At 42.2% G+C, this 11,553-nt stretch overlaps 1 protein-coding gene across 3 annotated transcripts; it reads left to right on the top strand.

The window, feature by feature from the left end:
• The first annotated feature begins 334 nt into the window (after window positions 1-334).
• On the top strand, window positions 335-6,574 carry MMACHC (metabolism of cobalamin associated C). 3 transcript variants are annotated; one of them, XR_012651815.1, is made up of 5 exons: window positions 347-421; window positions 2,834-3,028; window positions 3,405-3,560; window positions 4,093-4,663; window positions 6,252-6,574. XR_012651815.1 is itself a non-coding variant. In XM_075036986.1 (5 exons), exons 1-5 carry the CDS (start codon window positions 350-352, stop codon window positions 4,402-4,404), a joined length of 642 nt encoding a protein of 213 aa, XP_074893087.1. In that variant the 5' UTR covers window positions 347-349; the 3' UTR covers window positions 4,405-6,574. The 3 variants fall into 3 exon arrangements, 2 of the variants coding, with proteins under 2 accessions (XP_074893088.1, XP_074893087.1); XM_075036986.1 differs by having other exon boundaries at window positions 4,093-4,173; window positions 4,267-6,574; XM_075036987.1 differs by having other exon boundaries at window positions 335-421; window positions 4,093-6,574.
• The last annotated feature ends 4,979 nt before the right edge of the window (window positions 6,575-11,553 follow it).

The following is an 11,553-nucleotide window of genomic DNA, read 5'->3' on the forward strand; positions in this document are numbered from 1 at the left end:
GGGAAAGTAACGCGGAGTCCCTCAGGGCGACCGCCGAGCCGGCCCCGCCGCCGGACGGGAGCCGGGGGCCGCCCCTCACGCCGCACAGGCCCCGGGCGGCACCGCCCCCTGCCCCGCGCGCGGAGCCCGCTGGGACATGGAGTCCCCGCCGGCCGGGCTGGCGCGGAGCGCGGGGAGGCGCGCACTACAAATCCCAGGGTGCCTTGCGCGGCGGGCCGTCTCCTCGGAGACGCGGCGGTGGGGGGGGGGGGGGGACGGTGTCCAGCCGTGCCTCCTCCCATGGCGCCCTGCGCGCGGCCCGGGGGCTGTCAGGACTACCCTTCCCGTGGTGCCCCGCGCGGCGGGCGGCATGGAGGGGCGCGTGGCGGAGCGGCTCCGCGGCGCCCTGGGCCCCTTGGGCTTCGAGGTGCACGCCTTCAAGGTACTGGCGTCACGCGCCGTGACGTCTCCCGCGGCGACGTCAGGCGGAGTGACGTCACTGTCCCCCGAGGTGGGAGGGAACGCGGGACGGTGGCGGTGCCCGGAACCGGCGGTCACCCCTGCGGCGGCGGAGGGGAGCGGTGCCGCGCCGAGTGCTCCCGGGGAGGGCCGGCCCTTTGCTTCCCCCGGCTGGGTCGGGTCGGGTCGGGTCGGGGGGAGGCGGCACGGCCGCCCGGTTCCCGCCTCCCGCCTGCGCAGACAGGACGAGCCCCCGTGCTCCGCTCGCGGCCGACGGCAGGCGGCACTGCCTCCCCGAGCGGCGGCGGCGGCGGCGGGTGCTCCGTGCTCCGCTCCGCCTCGCCCCGCCGGCCCAGCTCAGGGATGAAGCCACCCGGCTGCGAGCGGCTGCGGGCCGGAGACGGCCCCCCTGCGGGGCGGCAGGCGCCCCTGCGGCGGGGGCGGCGAGCGGGGCGGCCGCTGCCTCGGGGGAGTGGGGAGCTCCTCTCTGCTCACCGGGGCCCGGGCGCGGCAGTTCGGGGGGCTGGGGGCCTGGCAGCGCTCCTGAGGAGCCGTGTTGCGCGGCTGCTGGCGCGGGTGGGTGAGCAAGCGTGAGAGGTCCGATCAGCCCGCCCGGTGGAGCAGGTGAAGGTTATCGCCGTGCCTTGGCACCAGCGGAGCACCAGCCCGGCGAGAGGTTTGCTGGGGTCCTTTATGTTGGTCCCAGTCCGGCAAGGTCAGGAGAGTTACATAAAGGCACCTCTGGACGCGCAGGGAGCAAAGTCCTCTAAGCAAGCTTATGTTTTAATCTAAATGTAGAGATGCCTGTATATTAAAGTGCAGACTACCTCCTCTGTTTGTAACTGGCCTGCTGGCACCCAGCTCGTTCTGCCCACTGAAGGGGGTCTCTCCCTTGCAGGTGAGGCAGCCTCTTCCACTGTCCTGTCTTGAACTGTATGCACTCGGTTTCCACCAAAACTTGGAGGTTCCTTCTTTGCCCACCCCAGGGACAATCTGCAGTAAATCCATTTGCAACATCAAATACAAACCTACAAGCAAATACAAATCAATCTCCAATAAGTATGACCTTCCCTTCCTTGGGGAGTGTTGTATTTGTCACCTGAAATACGTGTATTTCCTGCTATGTTCTTGATCCGACAGAAAGTAAAAGGGAACGAGGTGCTGAGAGAAGTGAAACCTCCAGAATTTGGAGAAGAATTTAACGCTGCTTTCCCAAAACACAGCAGCAGAATTAGGGGCGGGACCCAGATCAAAAATACTATAGCTACCAGAAGGAAACCTTATAGCGCTGTATCTCTTTCTAGATTTAATTCTTGTACAGCTAGCCCTGGTACACTGACTGATGAATACTGGGAAATTGGCAAACCTTAGATTCACACCTCTGTAATTTCCTGTAACATCTTGATTCAGCATCTTAAACAAGAGCCACAAAACTGATTAAACTTTGGGGTTGATAAAAGAATGTATCTTTATAGTAAACTTAGTTTTCATTCTGTGTTTCCATATGGGCAGGTCTGGCTGCAGTCACTTTCAGATTCATTTCACTGGTATTTAGAAGTGACCAGTATTTTGCATTTTCAGACTAAATATCAGAGTTACATTATTTGACATCTCTCTGAATGTTAGACCTGGTCTTTGTAGCATCCCAGGAGAGTGGGAGTTGTCATAACCTATAAAAAGACTGTTGTTACTGTGCAATACATTAGTAGTGGAGTGCAGGGGTTTTCGGCCATTACCTCCTCCTGCTTGGCAGTTGCTGGTCTGAGCCCTGTCCCCCTGGTCACGTCTTCCTGCTGTCCTGGCTTGATCCCTCATTTCTGGACTGTGTTTTGGCATATCCAGCCCTGGAAACAAATGTCAAAATGTGGCTGTGTCACAATCCACACGCTACAGCTGACGGTTCTGGGGGATTTTAGCACTGCTAGGAGCTTCACATCCTTCGTTTCCACACATAAGTTTGTAAGTTTCCTGCTGAAGAAATGAACAATGCAACTTGTCACATGAGCAACACAGAAGTACCAGTTTCTTTCTGGATAAAGATGAGGAAAAAAAAAATGTAAAAGCTTTATCTAAATGTAAACATCTGATTTGCATTGGCGAGACTGGTTGCTCATACTTCCCTCTACAGTTTCTGAGCAGAGCTGGATAAAGGGCAGTCTGGAGCTGAATGCAGTGGATGATTCTTATCTCTCACATACAGCTCACAGTACAGCTCACAGAAACTGTAAATCACAGTATGCAAAACAACTTGGTGTGAACAGAAGGCACTAGGCAGGCTGCCTGAGTTGCAAATGAAGGTGGCTACACTTCTTTCCACTTTTTTAAATTCCTGCATGCCCACTAGCAAAAGAGTGGTGTCCCTGTTCTAATGGAGATTTGTTTTTCTTTGCCAAAGGTTGGATGGTACAATGCTATTCTCCAGCCAGGCTTTCATCTCCCCTACCCAGATGACACACTGGCCTTCGTGGTCCTCAGCACGCCTTCAATGTTTGACAAAGCCCTTAAACCTTTTGTGAACAAAGAACGGTTAAAAATAATCAGGGATCCTGTGGATCAGTGTGTTTCTCATCATTTATCACGTGTGAAGGAGGTAAGAACCTGAAATACCAATTCCTTTTACTACTGTGGCATATAACCAGGTGGGTTGAGCAGTAGACAAAGCCTTCCAGGTCCCTGCCTTTGCTCTTTAGAAGGGTAAAGCATTATTCATGATGGCAAGAACATCAACAGGCTGTTGACCTGCTTTACTTGCATATTCTGTCTCTTTGCCATTACAACCTGCAGCTGCGTAGAGTGCTTTACAGTCATAGTTTGAAAACCCAAGGCCACAAGCGTGCTGATGGATTTCAGTAGCAGGATGTGGAAATCTGCAGACTTCACATGTGCCTGATTTGTTAGCATCCAGCACTTCTGTAGCGGCAAATCTTTTTCCATGAACCTGGGCTGATGTTTTTTAATTTTCCCAGAAATTCCCTGACCAAAAGGTGGATGTCATCTTTGATTACGAGATTCTGCCAAGCCGAAAGCCCAAGTTCTTGGCGCAGACAGCTGCCCATGTTGCTGGAGCTGCATATTACTACCAAAGGAAGGATGTGAAACTTGATCCTTGGGAGAAAAAAAAGGTGAGGCAAAAACACAGTCTGGGAAGAACCACTAAACTGCAATCAGTGAATCCTACAACTATTGTTTACTCACTAGTTCTTCCTGTAGCAGAATACAAAGTCCACATCACATATAGATGCATAAAGTGTTTCGGCCAGGAATCGGAAGCTTCCAAGATTCTTCAGGGTGGTAGAGATGCATACATGGAGAAGAATATTTTGATCTATTAAACCTACTTAGACAGGAGAATAAATTTCAGTGTAAAAGAAGACCTGTTGCTTGGAGCATTATAAATTAAAAAAAAAATTGCACTGTGGTTAATTTCTGTGTTAGATTTTCAAAAAGGGACCTCTCCTCACATTACAGGGTGGTGTGTGTGGGCACAGGAAAATGGGAATGAAATGCAATGCTTTGAGCTTTCCTTTGTTCTCTGTTTAGCACTCCAACAGAGGGCTAGGAGTATGAGAAGTTGCATCGAAGCTTGATGCATTGAACTCTAATCGTTACTAGAGACAAAGTGAGACATCCTAGATCCTTCTCTTTTTCTTCCAGAAGATCTATGGCGTATGTATCCATCCCAAGTATGGTGGCTGGTTTGCTATCCGGGGTCTCCTCCTGTTCCCAGATATTCAGGTACCGTTCCTGGAACAGTCTGCCCCTGTTGACTGTGTGAGCACAGAGGAGAAAAGAATTGAGTTGCTGGAGCTATTCAATTTCCACTGGCAGGATGGCCGCTACAGGGACATAATTGAAGTGAAGGAAAGGTATTCCGAGGAACAAAAAGCCTACTTTGCCACTCCTCCAGCGGAGAGATTCCGACTGTTAGGGCTGACACAAGAAGCCCAGAGAGGCACATTTCACTGAGTAACATCACTCCATGAAGGCGCAGAGGGCAAGCAAAAGCAAAGTGTAACTCATTAGCACCTTCTTTTCCACGGTGCTGAGGAGGACGGCGTGCTGATACACACATGGCAAATCCAATCAGCGTGTGCAGCATCTCAATCCAAACATCAGCTTCTCAGAGTAAGAGGGAGCACTGCATCATAGCACTCATGGTCTGGAGGAAGGTGGGCGCAGTCTGTTCTGTGCTGTTGCTGATATGGTGTGTCTTCTGGGGAGTCCGGTAAGATGCTGATTAGCCTTTGGTTGGGAAAAGTTCAAGCACCCTGGCCACTGGAAAACCTGTGCTGCTCACTAGAGAAGTTGGTTTTGTTCTGAAGAGTTTTCTTTCCAAGTGTTTTGGTTTTATTCTGTATAAGAGTAAAAAAAGTTACTTTTTCAGTCATTGTACTCTGAATTTTTTTTTTTGTCACTCAGGGCAGATACTTTTTTACATGTGTCCAGCAATTTATTACCCTCTGTCATAACTCTTCCTAGGGATTAAGTGTTCAGTCTTTTTAGTCTTGCCTTCCTCAGAAAGAAAGTTTGCCCTGCATTCCTTCACTTGTAGTGAAGCCGGCTTAATTTAATTAAGAAATCTTTTAATGTCTCCTTTCCTTAACATCCAAAAGAAAATTCTCCAGAGATTGTTTCACAGAGTAGTGTGGTCCTGTACATGGAGCAGGAGTGAGGAAAACGGAGCCAACAGCAGCCACTTCCTTCAGGGTAGTTACAAAAGGGAAAGAGACAGTACAAAGGTCACAGCTCGAGTCTGCTGTTTCCTCTTCACCCAGGGTCAGCCTCTCAGCACCAGGTGATGTCTTTACGTCAATTTTAAGCATTTATTCATTGTATAGAGCAGCCAACTAAAATCTTTGAAAAGATACTTTGAAAATGATGTCTATGTGAGTGGAGTTTTTACTCATGTTAAGATAACTGACTGAAAAAGACAGTTCTTATGACCTTTTCCTAAGGTAGATGAGGCTTGCATTTAAAGTATTTTTCAGTGCCGTGCCAGCACACGCCACACACACCACAGTTTTACTACCGTAGTTTCCTGTTGTACTTTCTATACGGGGGAGATCGTAAACCCGCATGCATATAAAAACCATTGCATGAAGCATTGTCACACGGACAGGCAAACCAGCAGAGAAAAAAGAAGAGAGAAAATATTCATGACGTTCATGTTACTTATATTGCTCGATAAAACGTCTTCAGACAGAAGCATAACATTTTGTTTAAGATGACTTTGCCCCATTAGATTTGTTCAGAGGTTACAATGGCACTGGGAATCAGGAATTAATTTCTGTTCAAGCACTTTGAGGCTCAGGCCTCATTAAAATAATATAATAAATTAAAATAATATTTTGTGAGAGTTTTGTTACTTGACTGCAGTGCAATGCTGGAAATCGCTAAGCACTTTTTGCCCTTCCATAATATCAACATGATGATGCAAAAATACTTACTTTGCAGAACTAAGCCCTTTCTTTTTATTTTATGTTGTGATTCTTCATACCTTTTGGAGACTCAAAACGCTAACGTTGCCCTCACACTAAGTCACTGCTTGATAGTTTTTCATAGTCTATATACTAATTAAGCATAATCAAAATTCAGCATAACAAGTTTGTTTTCCTGTAAATGGAGTAGCAAGCATGTGATCGCTGGGTTTGTTCAGTGTATTTGCTGTTACAAAAAAGTCTTTGTTGCTTTCCATGCTTTGTTCACTACATCTGACTAAGGCAGACACCTGACTTACTGTGTGATAGTGGTATTGTAATTTTTAATTTAAGCAAAATAATGAAATCTGTTTAAAATCTGTTCTTTTGTTATAGAATTACTTCTGGTTGAAATGTTGGCTGACCTTCCAGAACTTTCCAGCTGAACTGTAATTTAACACGGACTTGAGTTAATGGTTCATATTAGTAGTATATACAAAATACTGATTCTCTTAGAAGGGTAAATACAGAAGGAATCAGATTTATTATATTACTATTTAAAGTAAAATATTTTGCTATTTGGGGGTTGGTTTCTTACAAATATTTAATATTTTGTCTTAGTTAATTTATTAAATAGATTACCATAGCCATTTCATTTCAATTTTTGTAATTTATTTCTCTTCACATGGTATTTTGGTTAATAAAATATACAAAGTTGTAAGTAACCCTCAGTACTGAGTGTTTTGATTTAAACAATGCAATGATTAACCTGTGGAGAGCTTAAGATGTTAAAGTGAGAATCAATCACTGTGTTTTTAACATACTGAAAATAGCGAGCTACCTAAGACACACAAAATCCAGTATCTGAAAACAAAAGAAAAAGTTCGTTATTTTTGTAGAAGTTAGTAAGCTATTATGGCAGGCTCACCTGGGATATTAAAAAAACCAACCATACAGCACATTATGAATAAGTCTAAAATGTTTCTCTTTCCCAGGTCATTTCAGCAAGATCATTTAACAGCAAGCACATCACTTTCATTTTTTTCCCTCTGTTCTTGCAGTAACAGAAGTTCAAGGTGCCCAGTGATACATAACTGGTAATTGAGGGATTTTCCCTCAGTAACTTAAAAGTAATACCTGCAAGTACTGGAATTCTTTTTTGTTAAAACATATTAGTGAATACTGAGTCAGAGTAAGGGCAAATCTGTGTTGTTTGTGCTTCTGGCAGTACAGTTATGTCAGGCAAAACAGAGCACAAATATTTAATAACATATTCATTCCTACTACAGTAATTTTGGAGTGAATTGGATTGGTTCTTACTGGCTTTCTCTTAGCCAGGTCACTGAGATCCACAGCTGCAACCAGCAATTTTCTTTCCTTGCTGGTTGGAGTATAATGGTCTTTGCCTTATGAAATTGAAGTTTGAGAACCTGTTTGGCTTATCTCTTGGGACAAGACTAGACATGCTGAGGAATGGATTATTCTTGGATCCTGAGGCATTGTGAAGACATTCTTATTTTCGGCACTTGCAAATGTCAAACAAGTAATTGCAAACACTTGGATAGATTTACTAGTTCAAGTATCTTATTTTACATTTTCAGTCAAGTAAGTTTTTCTCTAAATTCTAATTTTAAAGCATTTATTAAAGTTTCTTTTTTCCTCAATATAACCAGAAGGGTGAGTATTCAAGAGCTGAACAGTAAAAAAAAAAAAAATAATTATAAGCTACTTGAATTTTAATTCAGTTTTAGCAACAAGATATTTGGTCTATTTCAAGCTAATAAAATATTCTATGGAGAATTAACAAATTTGTAATGTTTTCATGCACATAACATTTATCATTCATCTTCTCCTTCAGTTAAAATTTCCTTTTTTTGACTTCATTAACCTTAAAATAACTGAGATTTTTTATTAAGATTAAAGATGTGACAGAAAACACCAGTTAAATGCAAAGCACAATCTAATCTGGTGACAAGCAGCCACCAGGACTATTGCTGAGAAGGGGAAACACTTGAGTACACACCGTTGGTTTGGGGTTTTTCTGTACCAGTTCAATTGTTTACATCTTAGTGGTGCAAGAATAAGCACTAATGTTTCTGTGGGGTATGAAGTGGATTTTGGAAAATTTAATTTCTGATATTGTCTTATTTCCTTCTATAAAAAGGGTGGCTTGTAACGATCCTGTCTTCCTCTAAACTATGAAAGACTAAAGATGGTTTGCTGTGTAAGTCAGTGCTGGTGTGTCAAACACAAGTAGCCAAACTTATGAGAGCAGTGCACTCTTCTGATTTTGTTTTATTGGGGCTTTTTAAGCTTTTTTTTTTTTTTTTTTTTAGGGCTAAATTGCCCTTGTCTGGGTCAGAAGCATGATTTTACTCATTCAGTATAGTATACATGGTCCTTTATTCACTTGTGACCAAAATTATTGGTGGTGTAGCTACTATTTAACATAGGTTAAATTACTGAAAATGCATGGTGACTTGAATTTGACTAAAAAAAAAGAATCTCAGTAAAGACTTCCATATTTCTAAAAACAAGAAGTGGCAGCTACTGGTCAGCACCAGTGGGGTTATCAACACACTTTGTTCAGGCTCATGCAAAAAGTACTTTTAAAAAATTAGCTTTGAATACTGATTTAAGCAGCAACAGTTCCAAAGCTCTCCCTCGAAGGGGAAGTGGGTTTTGCCATTTACTGCAGTGGAGAGCCAGCTGTACCTCTGCAACCTTAACTTTCACAAATTCATCTACCAAAATGGACAAATGTATTCATGAGACTTTTCTGCTGGTAAGCTGGCTTCCTGTCATATCATATATCCTGTGACAGATCATCCATCATGTTTGCTTCAGAAAGTGACCAGAACACTTCCCTTCTAGTGTGTTCTGAAGGGAACTTCAGAAACTTCTAGGTTTTCAAGAAGGAAACAGAAAGAAACAAGAACACAAACATGCTTTTCTCTCTGTGACTGAAAAAGCAGATAGATGTTCACATTCCTTAGAAAAACAGTACTTTAGATGAAAAAATGGGGTGGTGGGTTTTTATTCCAATAACTGAAACACAATAATGGGAAATATGGTGGGAAACTTTAAAAAATGAAATATTTTATCATAGAATGAGCAATAAGATATTTTATTGGAATTTAAAAAATCTCTCCAATATTGTACCACAATCTGCAAAATGTGATTATATATGTATAAAAATATTTGAAATGGCTACTTCCTGGAAAAAAAAAACCATAACTGTCATTCATTAATATTACAGCTATAATACATTTCTCATTTTATGTTATTTTTGTTTATATGTTTGTACATAATTCAGTGAGCAATTTTATTTTTAATAACTGGATATGTTTTATGTCCCCAAAACACTTCCTAAAGGAAATTCTGAAAGAGAATTTGATTGTCTTCTGTCTTCAAAGTTTCTGGAAATCATACACCTTTACACTAAGTTGCTCTGTTTTTTTTTTTTCTCATGTAAAACGAAGTATGGGATAGGAGAATTCCTGTAAGTAAATTAAATAGAGGAAGGGGTAGGGAGATTTTCTGGGTTGAAAAATATCCACAGAATCTTAAATTTATGCAGAATAATTTTTCTATGAATGCATAAAACCTCTTATTCCTTTTAAAGGAATTAGCTAGTTTTAGGGTTTAATTTCATGTCATAAGACTTTTTCCAGTATTGTTCTGACTAGTCTTCCTGAATCATTCACTGTTGCTTCAATCTTTTTTTAACAGGCTCTTCTTCCAAAATATTAAAAACTACAGCAACATAAATGAAAAAGAAATTCACCTTATTTTTGTGAAAAGTGAATTTGAAGAAATACATTAAATTACATGAAGTTTTATTACATGTAAAGACTTTTTTCTCTCTTGACAAAGGATATTAACCTCATTTGTCAGTGCAGATACTTCAAAAATATGTTGCTGTAGAATATGGAACATAAACCTACTAGGCTCACAGTTTCAGAGGATGGTGCAATCTTAATGACTTCACATATATTCATATATGTATGGTCAAATTTTATCTTGCACAGGAACATTCTAAATTCAGACACGCGTCCCATAATATGTACAATGATTTAAGTTTCAGGTGAAAGAGCCAAGTTTCACATTAAAGTCCAAACTTATCATCACTAGGTGTGGTGAGAAGAGCTTACTGCCGGCACATCTTTTGTTCAGGAACACTGCAAACAATTCACAGCACGATGGCAACCTGCTCTCCTGCCAGCCACATAAGTGTGTGCAGCACAGATTAATTGATTTTGCAGAGTTGTTTGATTTGCACAGGCTTTGGCCTGTAAAGCCATTCTGTAATATCATACTCCTATATTCTGTGAGGCGCTTAAATTATACCAATATTAAAGGTGAAGACACTGACTAGTAACCTGACAGAAACACAAACGTGGACATTCAAAGTAAAATCAGTTCTGACTGTACATTAAAGGCAAATTAATCTTTTTTTTCTAGTATTAAAATTAGAAGCTAATATATTCATGGTCAAAAAGATACCTGCTATTTCTTTGATTTCCTAGTTCAGTGTTCTTCTTGTATGTACCATCAATTTGTATATAAAAAAAAGACAGTGATAGCTTTAACACAGCTTCTGAACTGATGTCCAAGTGTGCTGCATTCCTACTAGTTCACACCGGACAGAGCTAACTACCCTATGGCTTCACACCACCCCTCTGCACTTGCCTCATTTCACCCTTTGCAAAATAGAAACATGACATTTCTGTTTTAAGAAGTCCTCTATGCTTTATCTGTCTAGCAAGATACTTCAGAATGTGTATGTCCTGGTTTCAGCTGGGATAGAGTTAATTGTCTTCCTAGTAGCTGGTACAATGCTATGTTTTTGAGTTAGGTATGAGAAGAATGTTGATAACACACTGATGTTTTCAGTTGTTGCTAAGTAACGTTTAGCCGAAAGTCAAGGATTTTTCAGCTTCTCATGCCCAGCCAGCAAGAAGGCTGGAGGGGCACAAGAAGTTGGGAGGGGACACAGCCAGGGCAGCTGACCCAAACTGGCCAAAGGGGTATTCCATACCATGTGACATCACGCCCAGTATATAAACTGGGGGACTGGGGGCAGGGGTGGGATCGCCGCTTGGCGTCAATCGGCGGGTGGTAAGCAATTGCATTGTGCATTACTTTTATATTCTAATCCTTTTATTATTACTATTGTCGCTTTATTATTGTTATCATTATTAGTTTCTTCTTTTCTGTTCTATTAAACCATTCTTATCTCAAGCCACGAGTTTTACTTCTTTTCCCAATTTTTTCCCCCATCCCACTGCGGGGGGAGGAGGGTGAGTGAATGGCTGCGTGGTGCTTAGTTGCTGACTGGGGTTAAACCACGACAGTATATTTACACAGACTGTCATTTAATACTGAACATCAGACCCACTGAAAATTTCAGAGGATATATATCACATTTTTCAAACTATTAATATGACAACCCCCATTATTTTAATATAATCTTTACGCAACTGTTATTTTGATGTATAACGTTACTAAAAAGTAAAGTCATGGGGCTTTTGTAAACATACTTTCCTAACCAAAGTGCATAATTTTGCAATACCTGCAAGATGTAAACTACTTGCTTTTGTTCTTTGAACTGTATTGATTTGTTGGACAATCCAATAACCTATTCATCAAAGGCCTGATAAAAAGGCTGGAGCACTTGTTGAGAAAATAGTACTCT

The sequence above is a fragment of the Buteo buteo genome, chromosome 10, assembly GCF_964188355.1.
Source record: "Buteo buteo chromosome 10, bButBut1.hap1.1, whole genome shotgun sequence".
NCBI lineage: Eukaryota > Metazoa > Chordata > Aves > Accipitriformes > Accipitridae > Buteo > Buteo buteo.